Source organism: Megascapheus bottae, chromosome 2 (genome assembly GCF_031878675.1).
Source record: "Megascapheus bottae isolate mThoBot1 chromosome 2, mThoBot2.hap1, whole genome shotgun sequence".
Lineage (NCBI taxonomy): Eukaryota > Metazoa > Chordata > Mammalia > Rodentia > Geomyidae > Megascapheus > Megascapheus bottae.
Genome location: NC_143510.1, coordinates 93,385,271 through 93,405,193, shown reverse-complemented (window position 1 = coordinate 93,405,193; position 19,923 = coordinate 93,385,271). Strand labels below are relative to the sequence as shown.

The 19,923-nt window shown below is 51.5% G+C and overlaps 1 protein-coding gene and 1 pseudogene across 1 annotated transcript in view; both read left to right on the top strand.

The window, feature by feature from the left end:
- Positions 1 to 19,923, top strand: part of Efcab6 (EF-hand calcium binding domain 6) — a 153,747-nt gene that overhangs the window by 97,358 nt on the left and 36,466 nt on the right. The window contains exons 19-24 of the mRNA XM_090328864.1: positions 1,298 to 1,412; positions 2,359 to 2,492; positions 4,870 to 5,102; positions 8,467 to 8,563; positions 9,931 to 10,049; positions 19,184 to 19,378. Of these exons, the coding sequence (XP_090184990.1) occupies positions 1,298 to 1,412; positions 2,359 to 2,492; positions 4,870 to 5,102; positions 8,467 to 8,563; positions 9,931 to 10,049; positions 19,184 to 19,378 (893 nt within the window). The remainder of the gene's footprint in view (positions 1 to 1,297; positions 1,413 to 2,358; positions 2,493 to 4,869; positions 5,103 to 8,466; positions 8,564 to 9,930; positions 10,050 to 19,183; positions 19,379 to 19,923) is intronic.
- LOC150067665 (large ribosomal subunit protein eL30 pseudogene) lies at positions 11,300 to 12,022 on the top strand (annotated as a pseudogene).

Sequence of the window (19,923 nt, the reverse complement as noted above, 5' to 3'; positions counted from 1 at the left end):
GCAGGCTGCCCCCTCCTCCCCTGCTAGTCCTGTGCACTCCTGCCTCTCCTGCTCTGAATCCTGCCCAGCTTCTTTATTCCAACAATAACCTCCTCATTCCACCCCTCAGTCAGCTAATTCCAGTCACGTGTTGAAGGCAAGTCATGCAAGGCACGGGAAGCCTCAGTTTCCCCACCTTCACAGGGGGCTTGTGAAGAGCATCTTCTCTTGGCGCTGGGGTGGCCAGTGCGCCTGTGAGAGGACCCTCTCATGCCCTACACGTGGGCCCTGCACAGGTGCCATTCTAGCTGGCCCTGCAGTGCCGGTCACACAGGGCAGAGCCGGCGCAGCCAATACCATGCATGCCCCGATCCCCGACAAAGGGTGCAGGGCTCGGCCAAGAGGTGCAGCACAGTTGTCATGCTCTGGATGGGTTCGGGCTACTGGTCCCCCTGTGGGGGCCACGGGGCCTTCAGCCTCCCCGCCACCATTGATCCCTCACGTCCCACCCCCTCGGGCTCCCTACTAGTGTCAATAAACGTGACACCCCTCGGGTGTTCTTCTATCTCTTGGCACCTGGGCAGACACTCCACAGTGCCCCCTACTCTTTCTTCACAGCCCTCCCAGAAAGCCTCTATCCTCTCCCCGCAGCGTGGTGAGCCATCCCAGCCAGCTCTGACACTTGACATGGATCCATTTTGAAGGATGGTTCATTCTATGGTCATTGCTAGAAGAAAATCCATGCCTCCTCGATGCAAAGAGAAGTGTCTTCTCTTTGTACCCCAGCTCCCTTGGGGTGCAGCCTCCTTTGTGTAGACAGCTGGGCTGTTGACTGAGCCTTTGACCCAAGGATGTCAGCGGCCTAGAGCTGGCCAGCAGTTGTGTTCCTCTCGGGAGACAGATGGCGTTGGGACATTTCCGCTCGGCTCGTGTTTGTAGGATAGGGAGGTGCAGGGGGCACATGTTCCCGCGGCCCCCGCCCCACATGCTCAAATGGACTGAGAGAACGGGAAAGGAAATGTGCCCACGCCCCCCCCCCCCCCAGCCTGCTTCCTCGTGTCTGTGTGTCCTTGGACATGTGTGAATAGAGATCTAAACACAGCATCTTGGAAGAGGGCTGCTGGAGCGCATGGCTCATTCACAGCTCAACAGACACACAGGTACCCTCGCTGGGGCCTCAGGAGCCGGGAGCCAGCCCAGCCTGGGTGTAGGCAGACAAGTAACAGTGGCAGGCGGGAGCCCAGGGCAGGGCAGGAGGGCCTGGGCCCAACTGTGACAGCTGGGACACTGATGCCTCCCCTCGCCCTGTCCCCACCAGGTCCTGGAAGGCAGTGGGATGCCCATGGATGACACTCAGTTTGCTGAGCTCACCTCCAAGATAGGCTACCGGAAGGAAGGCATGAGCTACCTGGACTTCGCAGCAGGATTTGAAGGTAGCTGGCGCCAGGTGCACTCCCCCAGGGCCCGCGGCCTGCGGCACCACACGCTGCTCAGGGCAGGGCAGCGAGGGGCCAAGGTCGTCTGTGTTCCAGGGTTGGGGGCACACATTTTTTTCTTAATTTTATCCTTCATGTTGCTTAGTGAAGTAGAATGTTGAATGTGGAGCTCAGCCTGAATCTTCTGCAGACTCAGAGCACAGATGGTGCTGCGTTACTCCACTGCTCTCCTCTTTGAAGGACTTGTGGCCTTTGAGTTCTACCCCCTGGACCAAGCACCTTGTCCCATGCCTCTAAGCCCAGCCACTTGGGAAGCTGTGACGTGGAGGACAGCAGTGTAAAGACAGTCCCGGCAGAGAACTGTGCTAGACTTAACGCTTTCCCCTCCTACTTCCTCACCCACTCCCTTTCCTTCGTGGGGGTACACAGGCAGGCATGATGTTTTGGAAGCCTATAGGACCCCACTTGGCTGTGTAGCCCAAGCACGGTTGAGGCCCTGTGGTCCTTCTGAGCTCCAGCTCCCCTGAGGAAGAATGGGGCACGTTTCCTAAGACTTAAGACGTGGAAGCTATTTGGGTGGTTGGAAGGGCCTGGCACAGGGTCTGATGGGTGGGTGGGCTGTTCGGAGTAGCGTCCACCAGCAGAGAAGGATGAACACACACCTGACGGCCGGACAGGTCCCCAGGAGTCCTTATCTGTTGTCTCCAGGAGTTGAAAGGAGAACAGGATGCAGTCCCGGCCCAGTGTGTGGAGTGGGTCACCACCTCGCACGTGGGAACTGGGGTCTTTAGTGACAGAGTTGATGCTGTGTGCATCCTCGGACCCGAGAACTGTGTCACAGTTCACGAGGTTCAAGAAGAGAAGCAGTGTGGCTCATGGAGAAGCTGTAGGTAGCACTAACAGGTATCTTTCTTTCTTTCTTTCCTTTTTATGTCTGTTTCAGATTCTAAAGTTAACTGGCCAGTAGCATTGCCACCTCGCTCTCAGTTTTCTTCCAAACTTTCCTTGAACAGCTACTTTATAACTGCAGAGGAATGCATGAGACTCTTCCCCAAGCGCCTGAAGGAGTTTTTCCGGGTAACATGTGGCTTGCCTAGGACTCCCCGCTGCTCCCACCCCGCAGCCCTCTCTTTGTGGTTCTGACGTCTGCTCTTCCTGAGTCAGTCAGCCTGTACTTTACTGGGGGAAGGGAAGCGCAGAGGGTGGGTGAGAGGGAGGGAGAGAGGAAAGGGACACCATAGATCCCACCACTGGAACATGCGCAATGCCAGCTGGATCAATGAGGCCCTGCTAGGGATCTGGTCTAGTCTAAGGCTCTGGCAGTAAGAGGACAATTTCTAATAAGAAAGGGTGTGATGCCCGGCACAGTGGCTCATGTCTGTAATCCTAGCTACTCAGGAGGCTGAAATCTGAGGATCCCAGTGCAAAGCTAGCCTAGGGAACTAAACTATAGCCCGCGAGATTCTTATCTCCAATGAACCACCAGAAAACTGGAATTGGTGCTACGGCTCAAGGGGTAGGGTAGTAGCCTTGAACTGAAGAGCTCAGGGACAGTGCCCAGGCCAAGTTCAAATCTGACAACAACAGAAAAAAAGAGAAGTGTGTGATGAACCCCGTCCCTAACCCTTCAGTCCCAGCTCTGTCTGGCCTGGCTCCTCTACAGCTGCAGCTAAGAACCCCCATCCTGCTTGCTGCACACTGTACTCCATGGCCCTGCCCCTGGCTTCTGCACATTCTCCTCTGCCTATGTGATTTTTCCTGTCATCAGCTGACACCTATCCAAGCTTCTAGAGTTGGTGTTTCCATTTTACAGCTGGAGAAACTGCGGGCTGGAGATGGGGATTGCTATAGCCAGGAAGTGGAATCACAGTTAAATGCAAATCCCATAGAATAAATGTAGGAGCCCTTGCTGTGAGAAGTGGAAGGCAGAAAAGCAGGCATTGTTCAAATGTGTGCACTTCTGAAGGTTATAAACTGGGAGAGTGGACCCAGAGCACCGAGGGGCCAAGGATGTCCCTGCAGTGAGGCTAACAGCACGCCACTGACCTCACACTTTCTGTGTCATCTGTCATGCTTAATTGCTGTCGCTGGCTTGGTGGTGGTGGTGGTGTGTCTGTGTGTATACTATGACTTCAACTCAAAGCCTCTTGTTCTTGCTTAGATGTTTCGCTCAAGGTTGGTGCTGTACCACTTGAGCCACACCTCCACTTACAGCATTTTTGCTGGTTTCTTGGGGATTAGAGTCTAGGATTTAGCTACCCAAGTTGGTTTTGAATTGTGATCCTCAGACCTCAGCCTCCTGAGTAGCTAGGATTTTCGGCCTGAGCCACCAGTGCCTGGCTGGGAAGGGTGGATTTCACGGTGCTCTGCAGAGAGAGAGGGCTAAGGGGAGCGGGGCACCGGCTGTGAGGGGAGCCCCAGGACTCTGAGGTGTGTGTTTTGGCAGACTGGTTAGAGCAAGTCACCACTTGCTCAGGTGGGAAAGCCCAGGGTCGGGGAAGACAGGCTGGGGGCCAGGAGTTTTCCTTGGCCTTGCTCAGTTTGACATTCAAGAGGTTACGTTGCCCCCCTCATTTGGATGTGTCTCGAGGGAGCCAGGGCTTGGAGCTGGGTAGAGTTAGGATTCCAGCAAACAGCCCTGGAAGCCACTTGGGCAGGGCCACAGCTCCCGAAGGGGATGACAGCTCAGAGAGTCAGGGCAGGATCTTTAAATTGATTTCCATGGTATTCAGCAAGTGGTTGCAGACATGGGTGAATAAATGGAGAGTGTGCAGCAGGGCAGACCTAGCCACAGGCTCAGAGCTCGTCATCAGACCTGAGCCATGTCAGGGCCGCTCTGTGCCTCCAGGATGCCTGTGGTGACAGAGGTGTTGGTGGGGGCAGGGGGCTGCGTTGATTTCTCAGCCTGGTTCCCAGGAGGAGCATAATGAAAAACACGTTGTCACGTAGAGCTTCCCTGTGCTGTCCCACTTCAGGCAACAGAAATCTGACAGTCTGCGTTTTAGAGCACTTAACCTGCCAGACCCCTTCTCTGGGTTATGCCTTGCACACCTCACAATGAGCCCAGGAGACGTGGAGCCTTTCTTTGCTGTGGCATTTTACAATGGATCCCCTGGCCCCAGCAGCACTGCGGGCAGAGCAGAGGGCTTGCATGGAGGGCCGGCAGGCTGGCTCCCCAGCTCCAGCACTGGGGAACCCAGGCCACTTCCCAAAGCCTGGGGAGCGCTAGCCAAGCCAGCTCTTCCCTGCCCCTCACCGGGAAGTGCAGATGCCAAATGTCTGGAGAGAAAACCTGAGAGTGAGGCCTCCCATTCTGGAGAAGCCTCTGAAATCCCAGAAAGCCACTGCCAAAGGGAGGCCAAGCCCCAAGGTCCTGCAGGGGTCCCTGCACGGGGCTGGGAGCGAGTGTCCCCAGCCACTGGGAAGGCCCCTGACGTGTGCCTTCTGTTTCTAGGACCCCTACGCCGCCTTCTTTAAGATAGACACTGACATGGACGGCATAATCAGCATGCATGATTTCCACAGACTGCTTCTGCAACTGCTGCTCAACATGAAGGATGATGAGTTCGAGCACTTCCTCAGCCTCCTTGGCTTGAGACCTAGTGTCACTCTAAATTTCCGGGAATTTCGGAACCTCTGTGAGAAAAGAACCCCCAGGACAGATGAAGCACCCCAAAGACTCATAAGGTGAGTCCCACACTGAGCTGTGATGCCCCTGGAGACTCAGGGACTCCTTTGCACCTCTGCCCACTACCCTCAGCCCTGGCCCTGGCCACGGCAGTCTCGGCACTGGGCTTGTGTCCCCGGCTCCTCCCACGAGCATGGGGCCTCCTTCATGAAGGCAGAGAAGCACCCCACCCCAATCGGAAATGGCGGCAGCCCCAGGCAGCATGTGTCTGTACGTGGGGTAGCCAGTCAGCTCTTCCCTGCCCAGTTGTGATACCTAGAAGACTTGATAGCCTAGGAGGCAGTCCAGGCAGACCAGTCTGAGACTTTAAACAGTAAAAAGCCAGAAGTAGAGCCCATGGCTCAAGTGGTAGATCACCAGCTTTGAGTCACAGAGCTTAAGCCAGCGTGCAAGGCCCAGAGTTGAAGCCCTAGTACTAGCACAAAAAAGAAAGGAAAAAAAAACCAAAGCTCTGAAATGCGGAGTAGTGTGCTGACACACAAGAGAGGCCTTTCTGGCATCGTTTCTGCCCTTTCTGGCCTTTCTGGCGCCATAATAGCACCCCGGGCCCTGGGGCTCCAGCCTGCTGGGGTGACCAGAAACACAGCCACTGGGCCAGGCTGTGCCACCTCCTTACAAGGCCGCAGAGCACTCTTCACTCTGGCACTGTATTCGATTGCCTCTCCAGAATTCATAGATTGTATTTTGGTTGCCACTAAAAAACTAAAATAAAATGAAAGCAAGAAAATGACTGTAGTCTCTTGTAAGATCATGTGATATGAGTTGGACACCTGCATCCAAGCTCAGGGTAGGAGATGCTTTAATGTGAGGCTTGATTGCTTGGCATTAAGACAGAACAAAAAAATCGAAAGAATTTTCTAGAGGACGCACACAGAATTAACATGAAAAAAAAATTCCAACCGCAGAGTGCAGTCTTCACCCCGCAGCAAGCAGCTCAGCTTGCAGTCTGCACCAGTTCACTCCCTGGGTGCTGGCCCAGGACTGACAGAGAGGTGACAGGGTCTCAGCGCTCGAGCTGGTCCTCCATGTGCGGGCAGGAGTTGGTCAGGGGCAGCTAGAAGACAGGTTGTTCACAGCCAAGGGACAGCAGGAAGCCTGCCAGCATGGGTGCAGGTGAGGAGATCCCTTACCCTAGGCGGAAAGTGAAGATTCTTCAAAGAAGGGAGGCTGGAGCCCCTAAGACCTGGCTTAGCTTGCAGCAGTCCTGGGGAGAAACGGCCTAGCGAATTCAAGAGCCCTGCCGTTTGCTGACCAGGCCCCGCCCTCCTCCCACCAGGCCTCCTCTGCGCTGCTTCACCCTTGCCCGCCTTTGAGGGGTGGTGGGCAAGTTGGTTTGAGGGTGTCCCTCCACTGCCTAGGGGGCGCGCCTTTCCCCTTCCCCAGCCTCACACTTCCCTATCCTGCCAACTTCCAGGGCTTCCCTTTCTAGAAGCTTCCTTCCCTCTTTGCCCCTCAGCCTCCTGTCTTTTCAGACTACTTGAATTACCGGAACATATTGGAAAAGTTCATCACTTTGTGGAAGAGAAGATTCTGTGTGTGCATGTGTGTGTGTGTGTGTGTGTGTGTGTGAGTGTGAGTGTGTGTGTGCGGGCATTCACATGCATGTGCATACGTGTGCACACGGCACTGGGGCTTGAACTCAGGGTCTTGCACTCTCATTTGGCTGGTCTTCTACCACTTCTGGATTTTTGATGGTTCGTTGGAGATGAAGAGTCTCCTGGACTTCAAAGCTGAACCCCCAGACCTCAGCCTCCCGAAAGGCACTGGGGGACTACACGTGTGAGCCACTGTGCCTGGCTTTGATCATCTGGATTCTGATTTTCTGTTTCTCGGACCAGCCACCAGGAGAGGAGTGCTGCAGTCCCAGCCACGCCCTGTCTCTTCTAGTCCTGCCGCTTCATGCTTTCCATGTATTTTAGAGCACTGAAGAAAAGCAGTGTGTTACAGTTTTACCCAGATTCTTGCCTTTCTGCTGCTCGCCCTTTATTCCTGAAGTTCTGCACTCCTTGCCGCCACTGCTTTCCTTCCCCCAGAAACCTCCATTAGCGCATCTTTGAGAACAGGCCTGTCAGTGACAAATTCCCCTGGTTTACCTTCATTGAGAACATGCTTGTTTCTCGCACATCCCTAAAGTGATTTTTTTTCCCCAAAAGATAGGAGAATTAAAAGTGGTAAAAACATGCTATGATCCTATCAACCTTTCAGAAACGTTTCCAGTTAGGTAAAACAGAGAGAGGTCTGCAGCTCAGAGTTCCGGACCCTTCCCGGCCCTTGAGATTCTGTCCGGTAGGCAGTTGGAGAGAGATGGGGCCAAAAAGAAGGCGAGGCCAGGCCCAGGTGGGACAGCTTTGTGGGTAAGCCACTTGGTGTGGTAATGGGAGGGTGTCAGAGGGGAGGGCAGAGACAGGCAATGGCAAGGAGCTGGAGAGGTAATGTTGGAGGCAGGAGCTCACTGGACCATGGACTGCGATACGTTCGCTTCTCTGATTATATGCACGCACGTGTGTATGTGTATGTACTGGGACTAGAAAATAAGGCCTCACGCTCTTGCTTGATTTTGTTGTTGTTGTTATTCAGACTATCACGATACCACTTGAGCAACAGCTCTACTTCCAGCCTTTTGCTGGTTAATTGGAAATAAGAATCCACAGCCCTTCCTGCCAAGACTGGCTTTGAAGCTTGCTGTCTAGATCTCAGCCTCCTGAGTAGTCGGGATTTCAGTAGAACTTGGATCCTGGTTATCTTATGAGAGGAACAGGCCGGGCTATCCAGCATTTTTGCAGCCCCAGCCTCTCGTGGGTTTCACTATCCCCTGCCTAACACAAGGCTCTCTTTGAACGCGCTTACGTTGTCTATCATTTTCTGAGTACATACAACAGAAGTCTGATTGTGCTTAAATCCTATAACTAGTCTTTGAGCATCAACTGCACCTAGGAAGTGGGAACTGATTTACACTTTACTGTCTACTTGGGTTTGTGTTATCACCTAACTTCTAAGTTCAGAAATACAGTCTGCAGTTTTGTTCTTCCTAAGACCCTTCATGTTAAATTATGTTTCCTGCCTCTGAGAATAAATGAGCCCTTGTTTTGTGTAGTGGTAAAAATAAAAATTAAAAAATTGAATCGCATTTATCTGAAAATGAACAGGACCTTACAAAGTTTAAGAAGACTTCTCTACCATGCAGCTAGGGAAATAAGACTGTATTTTAAGAATTAAGTTAGACCAGATGTGAAATAACAGACTTAAATGATATCTTTGAAAGAAATGGGGAAAGGGGCGATTGGGAGATTCAAAGGCCATTAAATTTAAGCATATTTATTTATTTATTTATTTATTTATTTATTTATTTATTTTCCTTTTAAGATCCAAGCAGAAAGTTGCGGATTCAGACCTAGCCTGTGAACAGGCTCACCAGTATCTTGTTACCAAAGCAAAAAACAGATGGGCAGACTTGTCTAAGGTGAGGAAACGATGATTCCCTTAAAAGGAAAGGAAATCTATTCCAAGCTTACTTAATCATCCAGACTCTGGGATGGGAGGCAACTTTGCTCATCCAATTTGTTGACTCCATGTGTCCTTAAAATAGTCCATCAAACTAAATTCTTACTTTCAAGGTCAGAGGATGTTTAAAAAGATCAGTCATTGCAGGAATGCACAGAGACATTGCTAATGCTTTTTCAGGATTAAAAACTGGAATGAAAAAATATGACAAACTAATTTTGGTTATTGTAGTGGAACTCTCAGTGCTTGAACTCAGGGCCTGGACGCTGTGCCTTAACTTTTTCCCTCAAGGCTAGTGCTCTACCACTCAAGCTACAGCTCCACTTCTAGTTTTTTTCCTGGTTAGTTGGAGATATGAGTCTTATGGACTGTTTTGCCTAAGCTGGCTTGAAACTGTCATCCTCAGACCTCAGCCTCCTGAGGAGCTAGGATTGCCGGCGTGAGCCGCAGGCACCTAACTCTACAAAATGTGTTAAAAAGGATGTCTCCACTTACTTTCATCTGGTCCTTTTTTTTTTTTGCCAGTCCTAGAGACTGAACTTAGGGCCTGTACACTGTCCTTGGGCTTTTCTCAAGGCTAGAGCTCTACCACTTGAGCCACAGCACCACTTCTGTCTTTTTCTGTGTATGTGGTATCAAGGAATCGAACCCAGGTCTTTGTGCATGCTAGGCAAGCACTCTACCACTAGGCCAAATTCCTGGCCCTTAATTTGGTCCTTTTCGTTTGTTCTTTCCTGGCTTACTCTCAGTGTGAGGCTCTCTATATAACCTTTAGTCCCTTTAGTCACCTATCCTCAAGCCTCTGTCCTCAGTGTGGTAGCCTCGCTGTGCCGACCTGCACCCTACAGCCACATGTGGGTGCCCTGTTGCTGTGCACAGCATGCTAGGCAGGCAGGCCCAAGCTTTTCTGTCTGCCCTGGAGCTCACCAGTGTGTAGTCTGTGTCTGGCCAGAAACCTCAGTGCATACCAGCAGGGGAGAGCCAAGCACGCTAACAGGCAGGCCTTCCCCACCCTCCGCCAGTTTCTCCTTCACCTCAGACCCACACAGGTCCACTTGAGGACAAGGAAAGAGCTTCCTCTGTCTGTAACATGCACACGTGCACGCCTCTGTAGCATGCAGATGTGTGCACCCACATACATATGTACACGCATGCACAAACGCATGTAATAGGCTGTTAGTGGTGTGCAAACCCACACATGCACACTCACATGTACAAATGCACACATGTGCTCCAATTAAGTGATGATAGGAAGATTATGATTCGGGCCCCGATGGTATTTATGTGCCCTTGACACACATGTGCGTGCTGTGTGTATTATTACAGAACTTTATTGAGACTGACACGGAGGGCAACGGCATTCTTCGGCGAAGGGACATCAAGAATGCTCTGTATGGTTTTGACATTCCCCTCACGCCTCGGGAATTTGAGAGGCTCTGGCAGAGGTGAGTGCATCTGGATGCTCCGTCCCAGCAGAGAATTCCACACAGTCTTCCATCACCATTCAGGGGAAGAGAGAGAGAGAGAGAGAGAGTGTGTGTGTGTGTGTGTGTGTGTGTGTGTGTGTGTGTGTGTGTGTGTGTGTGTGTGTGTGTGTGTGTGTGATGGTAGAAGACCAGGCTAAGCCTATGTCAGCAGTACTGAGCCTGAGGAGTTTGTAGGTCCATGAGGCTGGAACTTAGAGAAACAAATTACTCCCCAGAACTTAACTCTAGCAGAACTTTCTCAGCTGACGAATGAGAAGTGGATAAAGGAAAAAGTACTTTCCCAGCACTGAGAGACGAGGGCAGAGGCTGCACAGCTTTTCTTTTGCCAGTCCTGGGCATTGAACTTGGGCTCTTTAGCTCAAAGCTAGTGCGCTACCACTTTGAGCCACAGCACCACTTCTGGTTTTCTGGTGGCTAATTGGAGGTCAGAATCTCACAGACTTTGTGCCTGTGATGTCCCTGTACTGCGATCCTCAGATCTCAGCCTCCTGAGCAGCTAGGCCTACAGGCATGAGAGCCACGGGTGCCCAGCTCCACATGACTTTTATACATAAGTAATCTCTGGAATAAAAATAACCAAACCTCAGGCAGTTGAAGTACTTTCCTGAAGGCCTCTTAAACTGACAATGCATTCTAACATAGGCATCCTTAACTCTGGGTCTTGGCACTGGCCCCAGACCCCTTGACTTAAGGCTAACACTTTACCACTTGAGCCACAGTGTCACTTCCAATTTTATTGGAAGATAAGAGTCTCGTGGACTTTCTTTCCCTGGCTATCTTCAAACTGTGATCCTCAGGTCTCAGCCTCCCGAGGAGCTAGGATTATAGGCATGAACCACTAGCACCCGGCTTCGTTTTTTTAAAATGTAATTTAGATTTAGATGTTTTTAATCAATCCCCCAAATTCTGATATTCCCCCTTGTAGTTGTCCCTGCTTCAGGGTGTATTACTAATGAGACTTTTTAGATTTTCACTGTTAAAATAGAAGCAGAAATGTTGGCCTAGTTGGCAGGTTGTTTTGTGTCTGTATTAGAAAAGTAACATGAAGCTGGGTTCTGATGGTTCTTGCCTCTGATCCTATCTGAGTGAGGAGGCTAAGAACCACAGCTGAGGCCTCTCTCTCCTCCTGGCCATCCTGTGAGCTGCTTTCAGTTGGGAACCCTCCCATATCTAAGGCAGGAAGATAGTGGTGGCCAAGAAGATGAAAAAAATCTCTGGAGTCGATCAATTCTAGACTCCAGCTTGTTATGAAGAGTATGTGCTGGGGTACAAGCGGACTGAGGGTGATCCGACAGGACAAAGGGAAAATGGTCATTGTCGCCAACAACTGCCCAGCCTGAGGCAGTTTGAAATAGAGTACTACACTATGTTGGCCCAAACTGGTGTCCATCACCACAGGGGCAAAGATATTGAACTGGGCACAGCGTATGGGAAACGCTGCGGAGTGTGCACGCCGGCTGTCATTGACCAGGCGATCCCGATGCCATTGGGAGCATGCCAGAACAAACTGGAGAAAAGGAAACAGTGCATAATTTTTCTTTAATAAAACTTGCCCGAGTTGGTTTAAAAACATCTTTAAAAAAAAAAAAAGAAGAGCTACCATGGAGGCTAGCCCAGGTAGAAAAATTTTACTAGATTCCCTCTCCAAAAGTAACAGGAAAACACTGTGCTGGAAGCATGACTCAAGTGGTAGAATACTGGCTAAGCAAGCTCAAGCAAGGCAACCTGAAGTTCACAAAACCCCTGTGGTTGAAAAGATCAGTCCTGGTCAGTGTACACTCCTTATGTGCTTCCTTCTCAACAGACGATGCATAGTTACAATTGAGTTACAGATTGTCTTCACACCGCAGGAAAATGTGGCCCGCACACCTGCTGACATTTGGGATGATTTAAAAGATGACTATCTGGTCCTTGTGCTCGGGAGGCGTTAGGGCAGAGAAGCCACATGGATGACCAGAGCCCAGTGCTGGGTGACAGAAGCTCTGGGATTCAGAATCAGACAGTGGGCATGGTGGTGGAGACTGGAAACAGACCCTCAAGGTGGTAAGATGGATTAGAGGCCGTTCTGTATACCGATGCCCGGCCTGGGGCAGTGGGCATTTCACCAGCAGCAGCACGGGGTGCTCAGGGGCCGGCAGGATGGCAAAGCCGATGTTCTCACCACACTCACCGCTCTGGAATATATGAAGCCGGGGCCAGCGAGATTCTGATGTGGTTGTGGCAGGAACAAAGCTGTGGTCTAAGTGCCCTGAAGACTGTTCAGGGAGAGCCAGTTGTAAGGCCATGGGGGTCCACCTTCTATTCAGTGGTCATAAGAGCCCTGGGTAGGGCACCAGCCCAGGACCAAGAGGTGCTGAAGTCCAGTCCACAGGAGAGCCTACATACATGAAAGATAGCTACGCATGTGCCCTCTTTCCACAGGTGACAGCCTGGGGGCCACACAGGCGTGAACTCTTGTTGCATAGGTGATGGCTTATGTCTCCCTTCACTGGGGGAAGATACTCACTGTGACACTGGGCTAATGATTCTATATGTGCGTAAGGACCATGCTTAGAATATGCAGATTTTACCCTAGGTTGAAAACTGCTATGGTCAGACGTGGTCCATTGTTGCTCTGTTGTTCTCACACTGTGGATGCTAACTGGTTAACATCCACAGCGCTGCAGCCAGGAACCTGGCCGTGACTCCCCCTCCCACCAGCTGTCTGCCTTCCTTCTAGCCACCTGACCTTTCTGTGCTTCTTCTTATGTGAGCCTGTGGTCTCTGACCTTTGCCTCGATCATCTGATCATCCATTCAGCAAACAATGTGAGACCCAGGGCTAAGGGGTTCCCTTGGAGGAATGAATACCACCCACCAGGTGTCCCCAGCTGTCCCCAGGCCCTGCCCACGGCTAAAAGGGGAGCTCAGAAAATGGCATGCTGTGGGTGTCCCCCGGGATGGCCGAGGCCTCCACAGTGGCTGGGCTTTCAAGCAGTGTTCTTTGTGCTTTTTACTTACTTTTTCATATAAAAAATTAGCGGACAGGCATTGGAGCCCAGAGCAACAATGGGCCCGTGTGTCAGAGAAGTGAACCTGGGCTGGGGAGGAGCCTGGCGCCCCCCCCACAGTGCTCCCGCTGCTTTGCAGTCTCAGCGGCCACGTCCCTCCTGGCACCCCATCCCCCCACTGCCCTGCATGTCCTTGTGCTCACTCACTGACTCCATCATTCTCTCCTCGCCCAGCCCGCAGTCCCCAGTAAGCTCTGCCAATTATAACATGGATTATTCTGACTTTATTTCATTAAATGAACTACTTCTAAGGAATATTTTGTGATGTATGTACATTTCAAAAAATCAAATTAAATCTATATTGATTTGGGATTTTTGTTAGCTGCTGTCCTTTTTTCCCAATTGTTTTATTGTGCTAAAAAGCCCATAACGCAAAACTTACCATCTTTCCTATGTAAGCTGCAGTTGAGTGGTACAAAATATATTTATAATATCAGGTGCCATCTCCACTGTTCTGTTCATCTTATGAAATTGAACATGTATAGCTGACTCACAGGCTGAGTAGTTGGGGTGGCATATGGACCAGGTTAGAAGAGAACCATTTCCTTGGCTGTTCCTCCCCCACAAATGATGCCATAACCTGGCATGGCACAGGGGTAGTACCTGGTCCCTGGGATCACCAGATGACAGGTGTGCCACTCTCCATGGCACAGCCTGCAAAGAGAGGGCTGAGTTCAAAGGGTCACCTGTCCACACCCCCCCAGCAATGGAGACAGGAGGTGCTCTGCACAGATGTCTAAGGGAAGAAGAGATGAGGTGGGGCCTGTGCTGGTGTCTGCTGCCATGTGTACGGCACCCAGGAAGAGTGCCAGGGCGGTGGGGGACATGAGAAAGCAGGTGTCCTCAGTGAGTGATGACAGACAGTGTGTTGGAAGGGCTGGGAGCGTGAGCTGTGGGGGAAGTGATTCAGCAGAGGAGGGGCTGCGTGAGAGCCCCAAACTGTTCCCCAGATGCCAGGCTCCAAAGGGACCCAGGGGAAGCCAGCCAAGTTCATCCTGACCCAGCCAGGAGACAGACGCTGATGTGCCACACAGGAGCCAGAGCCACGGCTGGATGAACCACAGAGAAGCGCGTGGCATGGCCCCTCACCAGCACCACCACACAGGGAAACACAAAAGGAAGACACAGCGGAGAGCTGCTGTCCAGGTCCTCTGTAAGGGCCTCCTGCTGAGCCCACGAGGGTGACACCAGCGTGACGTCACTGCGGGACAGAAGAGGGCAGGGCACATGGGGGTGGTGGAGGGGCAGCACTACTTGGAAGCTGAACCTGATCACCAAGGCCAGGACCTGTCCTGAAGGCAGAGTTCATAGAAAAACAGCTCAGCCCGACTGCTAGGTCCCCGGAGGTCTCAGGAAAGGAAGAAGGCTGTAGAGAGATGGCACAGAGGCTGCCAGCTGCTCCCCGATGCTTCTAATATACCATGCCCAGAGACCAGGCAGCTCCCTGAGTGCCAAGCAGCATGCAGCTCAGGGGATGCTGCTCCCACACCTGCCTAGGGTGCCAGGCTCAGCCACAGGGCCTTGGGCTCCACCAGCTGTCAAAAGGGATAGTGCCAGACACTAAACAAGTACGGAGGTCGCCCTGCATCATCAAGAAGCATAAGAATTGTAGCCAAGTGTTGTGGTTGTGTATGACAGCACAGTCACTTTAGACAGTTGTCCATCTGCCCTGACCATGCGGCAGGGACAGTAACCAGTTGTGCTTAATGGCATGCTCCTTCTCTCATGGTTGTCTTAACCCCCTGGCCCACTGCTCCGGCAGAGCATGCGTTGTGAGGACCAGCCTCCCTCCCTGCCATGGTGGTGGAGACCCCGGCTGCACCCAGTGGTGGTGATGGGCATTCTCCCCAGGGGATGGGAGCGCCTGCACCCCGGTGTCCCTGAGGAGCTAAGCCAGGGTGACCCCGCAGCCAGCTCATCATCAGAACAAGAAGCCCCCAGAACTGGGAAGGCAGAAGCAAAGAAGAAAATAGCACACTGTACTGTTGAAAATGTGAGCATTAGAAAACTTGGCAGACTATAGACAAGAAAGAACCTTTCTGCACCATTCTTCTCTCAACATTTATTAAGCGCTTCTGAAGGGAAGTGCACTTGTTTAGAGCTTTGGGTTTGTCTGGAGGAGCTCGTCTATGTTGTGGAAGTGAATTAATAATTCTCAACTCTCGAGATCAGAACGCCAACATTTTATTTCCTGTTGGCACCAAGTCTGTGGCAGGTCCAATGGCTCTGTCCAGTGGAGAGTTCGCTCCCAGGTGGGGATTTGAGGATCAGGCTGGCCAAAAGGAGGAGAGGAGTTGCAGGAGGCACCCTGCAAGCTTAGACATGCTGGGTCCTCTGTGGTCTCAGAATGGAGAGAAATGAAGGCTGGAGAGAGATGGCACAGGAGGTGACCTCCTAGAGGTGATCTTGTCACAGTTGGGGAGTGTCTGCCCGGCAGGCAAGGTTGTGGCCAGAAGGTCACAGCTGCCCAGGGCTGGTCAAGCCTTCTAATTCCCCATCCCAGTGGTGGTAGAGGGGCTGGCAGATGAGGAGGGTGACTATGAGGGGAGGCTGGCCCCAGTGGTGAAGGCAGACTAGAGCCAGGTCAGGAGCTGCAAGCCTGGGGTCTCAGGGCCCTGTGCTCTCCCTCCTTCCATCAAACAGCAACTTGCAGACTTTCTTCTAAGTCCCCTCCCTGTGCTCCATCCTGGGGTTCCAGACCTGAAAGGCGACTGCTCTGTGTATGCTTCCAGCCAGATACACACGTACACACCTCACTGTGCCCAACAGGAGCTCTGGGCAACAAGAACTGAGGATTGGGCCCTGCTTCCATGAGAAGAGCCTGACACCACCGCTCCACAGTGGTGTCACACTCAGCACTGGCTCTAGCCTTCCTTCATCCGGTGCCATGCAGCCATGCGTGATCTAAAACCAACTCTGCAGAAATATGGTGATAACAATGTGCCAGGGAAGTGCACAGGAGAGCCCTTGGTGGGAGAGAGGCAGCGTGGCAGTGCACCCCGTGGAAGCATAATGGTGATGCATGTGTTGTGAAGGGTATTCACACACGGGTCTTGCAGTGAGAGCACTGTGTCTAGATTCCAGTACAGAAAGAGACCATGGAACGCTCCTGGGCACAGAGGACTCGGTCTGCCACCGGTAGGGAGCAAGACCAGGGCCACACGTGGAGAAGCTGCTGGTGCCCGGCTGGCAAGTATCAGACACTCTGAACCTGGAGCGGGAGAGGCTGGCGGTGCATGAACAGGATCTTGATGGAAGTTCACCTGGGAGCTGCTCGCCACGAGGCTCTGGCTCACAGAGACCTTCTCCAAGGCTCAGGGGGCTGAACTCCAGCACAGCCTAAAGAAATGTTGCACTGCCAGTCTCAGGTGAAGAGAGGGGGTGAAGAGAGGAAGGGTTTGGGCCCCATCCATTCTGAAGAGCAGCTGTCTGAGCCATCAGGTCTTCCTCCAACAAGATGGCACCCAGGAGAATTCCTCGTATCTCTGGTGGTGTCACCTAGGGGGGAATGGCCTGGGGATTGTGTCCTTAGTTTGCCCTTATCACTTGGGCTAAATTCCTATGTGGTAGATAATTCCTGTGAGAATGGTCACAAAAGACCAAGATATCCTCAGCAACACCAAATAATGGATGCAGGCGTATCCAAACTGTGTGTGTACCACTGAAATGCTATGTGTACACCAACTGGGCAGAGTGATCTGATTATATCATAAATTAATGGCCAATGCTGAAATGCAAATGCAAGTTTTTATGGGGCTTCTGTTTATGAGCTCATTTTCCCTGGCACATCTGTTGCTGAGCCGTTTTAAAATTCAACCTTTATAGGCGAGTTGATTTTTTTTTAATGTTGCACAAAGGATTATGTAATGAAGGGGTGAGGTTATGTAAGCGGAATTAACTCTCTTATTATTCACATTCATAACAATATTTTAGTTGCAATTGTGCAATCTGGTCTTCTGCGCGCTGTGATGAGAAGAGCATGTTTATGATCTTTATTAATGAAGTAATTAAGAAGTGCCTTTTCATTCAGTTTAAGCATCAAGCAGGTGAGGGACACCACCACACACTGCTGTAGAAAAGCCCCTCTGGGGAGGCAGTGCCATTCTCTGGAACCTGCAGACAGCAGGCTGAGGGCCTAGGCAGAGTCCCTGCATGCTGGGGGCCCCTGCCCCCAGGAGATGCTTTAGGAAGGTGGCCATCCAGCTGAGAGAGGAAACACGGGAACTGGGCCAAGGCAGGGCGTGGTAGAGCCACGGCCACCCTGAGACAGGATTTCAGACCCCTAGAGGCCTTGTGTGTGCACGGGCCCTCCTGTCCTCAGAGGCCCTGAGGCCCTAAGGGAGGGTGGATCATGGTGTCTAGACCTAGAAGAGGGGTGAAAGGTTAAGCCCTGGGAGCTCCCCGAGGGTTTGTCTCAGCCAGAGTCTGCAGCGTGCTCTCACTGAGATAGGCTGGTCTGGGTCTCACTGTCTGCACTAAGGGAAAGGTGCCTGGCCCTGGAGCTGTGGAAGCTCAGGATGTGGCACACGCAGTACACACGCATACACACACACACACACACACACACAGACCACCACCCCAGGGGGAGTTAAACTACCCTCCACAACTGTCTTAATGACATTTGCAGGGCCGCTCACCAAGACCAGTGTGGCCCCGGAGGGTGGAGTCCCGGCTCCCGGGCTCTTCCGTGGGTGTGCTATTTTGTTGTAAAAGCAGTGTTCTCCTTGTTGCTGGTGTGACAGTCACACAGGTCACAGGTACGCGGGAAGTACCTGTGATGGCTTTGTTAGAACGTGGGGATTGTTCAGTCTGTTTGGGGCCTTCAGAGCTCTCCGCCCTGGGAAAGAAGTCACCAGAGGGCCACTTCCTCACCTGCTCCTGGACGGGTGGACACACCACAGCAGGGAAGCCGCAGGTCTGTGCGGGCTGACGGACCATCATTTCCCCCAGGCCCTGGCTTTGGGCGCTGCTACCTTCGGGTACCAGGCATGTTCAAAGTTCAGCACAAGAGATAGAGCATTGCCCAAGCTGCCAGAGCAGCTTTCCCCATCCACCATTCCACCCTCCAGAACGCAGACAAGCACATTACTACCTTTATTGTCAGGGCACATTTTAGGGGAGTGACTGGGGGGGAGTCTCTGCCACTGTCCTGGGAGCTCCCAGCTAGTGGGCAGGGATGTGTGCAACAGGGAGGCCCTGGCGTGTCCCCTGGACACATTGGGCTCCAGAGAGGGCCCAAATATACATCTCATGCTGCGTTGCTAAGCAAAGCTTACCTGGAAAAAACCACATCCGCAAATGCCATTTTTATCGATTAGATGAGAAGCCAAGAGCTTTAAGTGAGAAAAAAGTGTTCTTTTTTTTTAATAAAAGAAAGAAAATTGACAACTTGCCTTAATTTTTTATTAAAGCAATTCTATGCTATTTGAATAACATTGGGAGATAAAAAAATCTCATTATGCCCTTTTTAATGAATTTTAATTCAGAAAAAAATCACAATAATAGAAAATGACATAAAAGGCATATAATAGACTTTTTATCTTGTTTTCTTTTTCGTCTTTCTAGTCGATTATGTGTAACCAGCTTCTTTTCTAAGGGAAAATGGGAATTTTTACCATTCTTGAAATCAAGTAGCATTCACTTATTCAAGTTTTAAGATGGAATATGCTTTTTGAAGGGTTTTTGTTTTAGTTTTGTTTTTTTCCCCTGAGCCTTAGTTCCTTTTGGGCCAGTCGAGGGTATGGAAGGATGGTTTTAACATGTATAATTGTGACTGTCCCTCCAGTTACACGTTGTGACTTTGGCTTTGTTTGCCCTGGGGGTGGGTCATACAGGAAGTAACCTTTCCTTGATGAGAACAGGTTTCAAGCTGTGGTGCACCTAAGTCCCTGAGAGTGAGAGCAGGTCAGGACAGAGGCAGGCAACTGAATTTCTAGCCACTTGCCAGGCCCCTGTGTGATAGCAGCGCCCTCACTGCAGCGCAGGGGTGGCCTGAACATGCCTTTGTAGCTACTGACTCAAGCTTTGCTGTTCTTCCTTAAAGCTATGACACCGAGGGAAGAGGCTACATTACTTACCAAGAGTTTCTACAGAAGTTGGGCATTGGCTTTTTGCCAGCCGTCCACAGGCCCTATACAGAGGACTATTTCAACTTACTGGGCCACTTCACGAAGCCCCAGCAGCTCCAGGAAGAAATGCAAGAGCTGCAACAGGTCACAGAAAAGACCATACCAGCCAGGTGGGTTCACAGGTGCTGGGGACTGGGTCTGGATTCTGTGTCTGTTTAGCTGGCAGGAAAAATTGCTTTAGAATGGTGCCTTTCAACTTGTGCTGGCAAAGTTACCATGAAAATTGCTTCGCTCACTCACTGACTTAGCTTCTAGAACCTGGTGCTGAGCCAGAGAACTGTGTCCTGCCCCATCTGGTCATCGAGTCCCTCTCAGGCAGTACAGTGACAGTGACCCTTGATAGAAACTCTTTCTGGTTGTGGACCACATAAGGTGTGGCCCAGCCCAGAGATGTTTGTGCTGGACATCTGATAGGAACCCTGTAAGTAGTGATGGATGGGATGGATAGGTGGACTGGATGCATGTAAGAAGGGCTAGGTGAGTAAATGGATATGTGAGTATGTGGATGTGTGGATGGGTGGGTGGGTGGGTGGGTGTGTGGGTCGGTGGGTAGATGGATGTGTGGATGGATAGATGGATGGATGGATGGGTGGGTGGGTGGATGGATGGATGGGTGGGTGGGTGTGTGGGTCGGTGGGTAGATGGATGTGTGGAT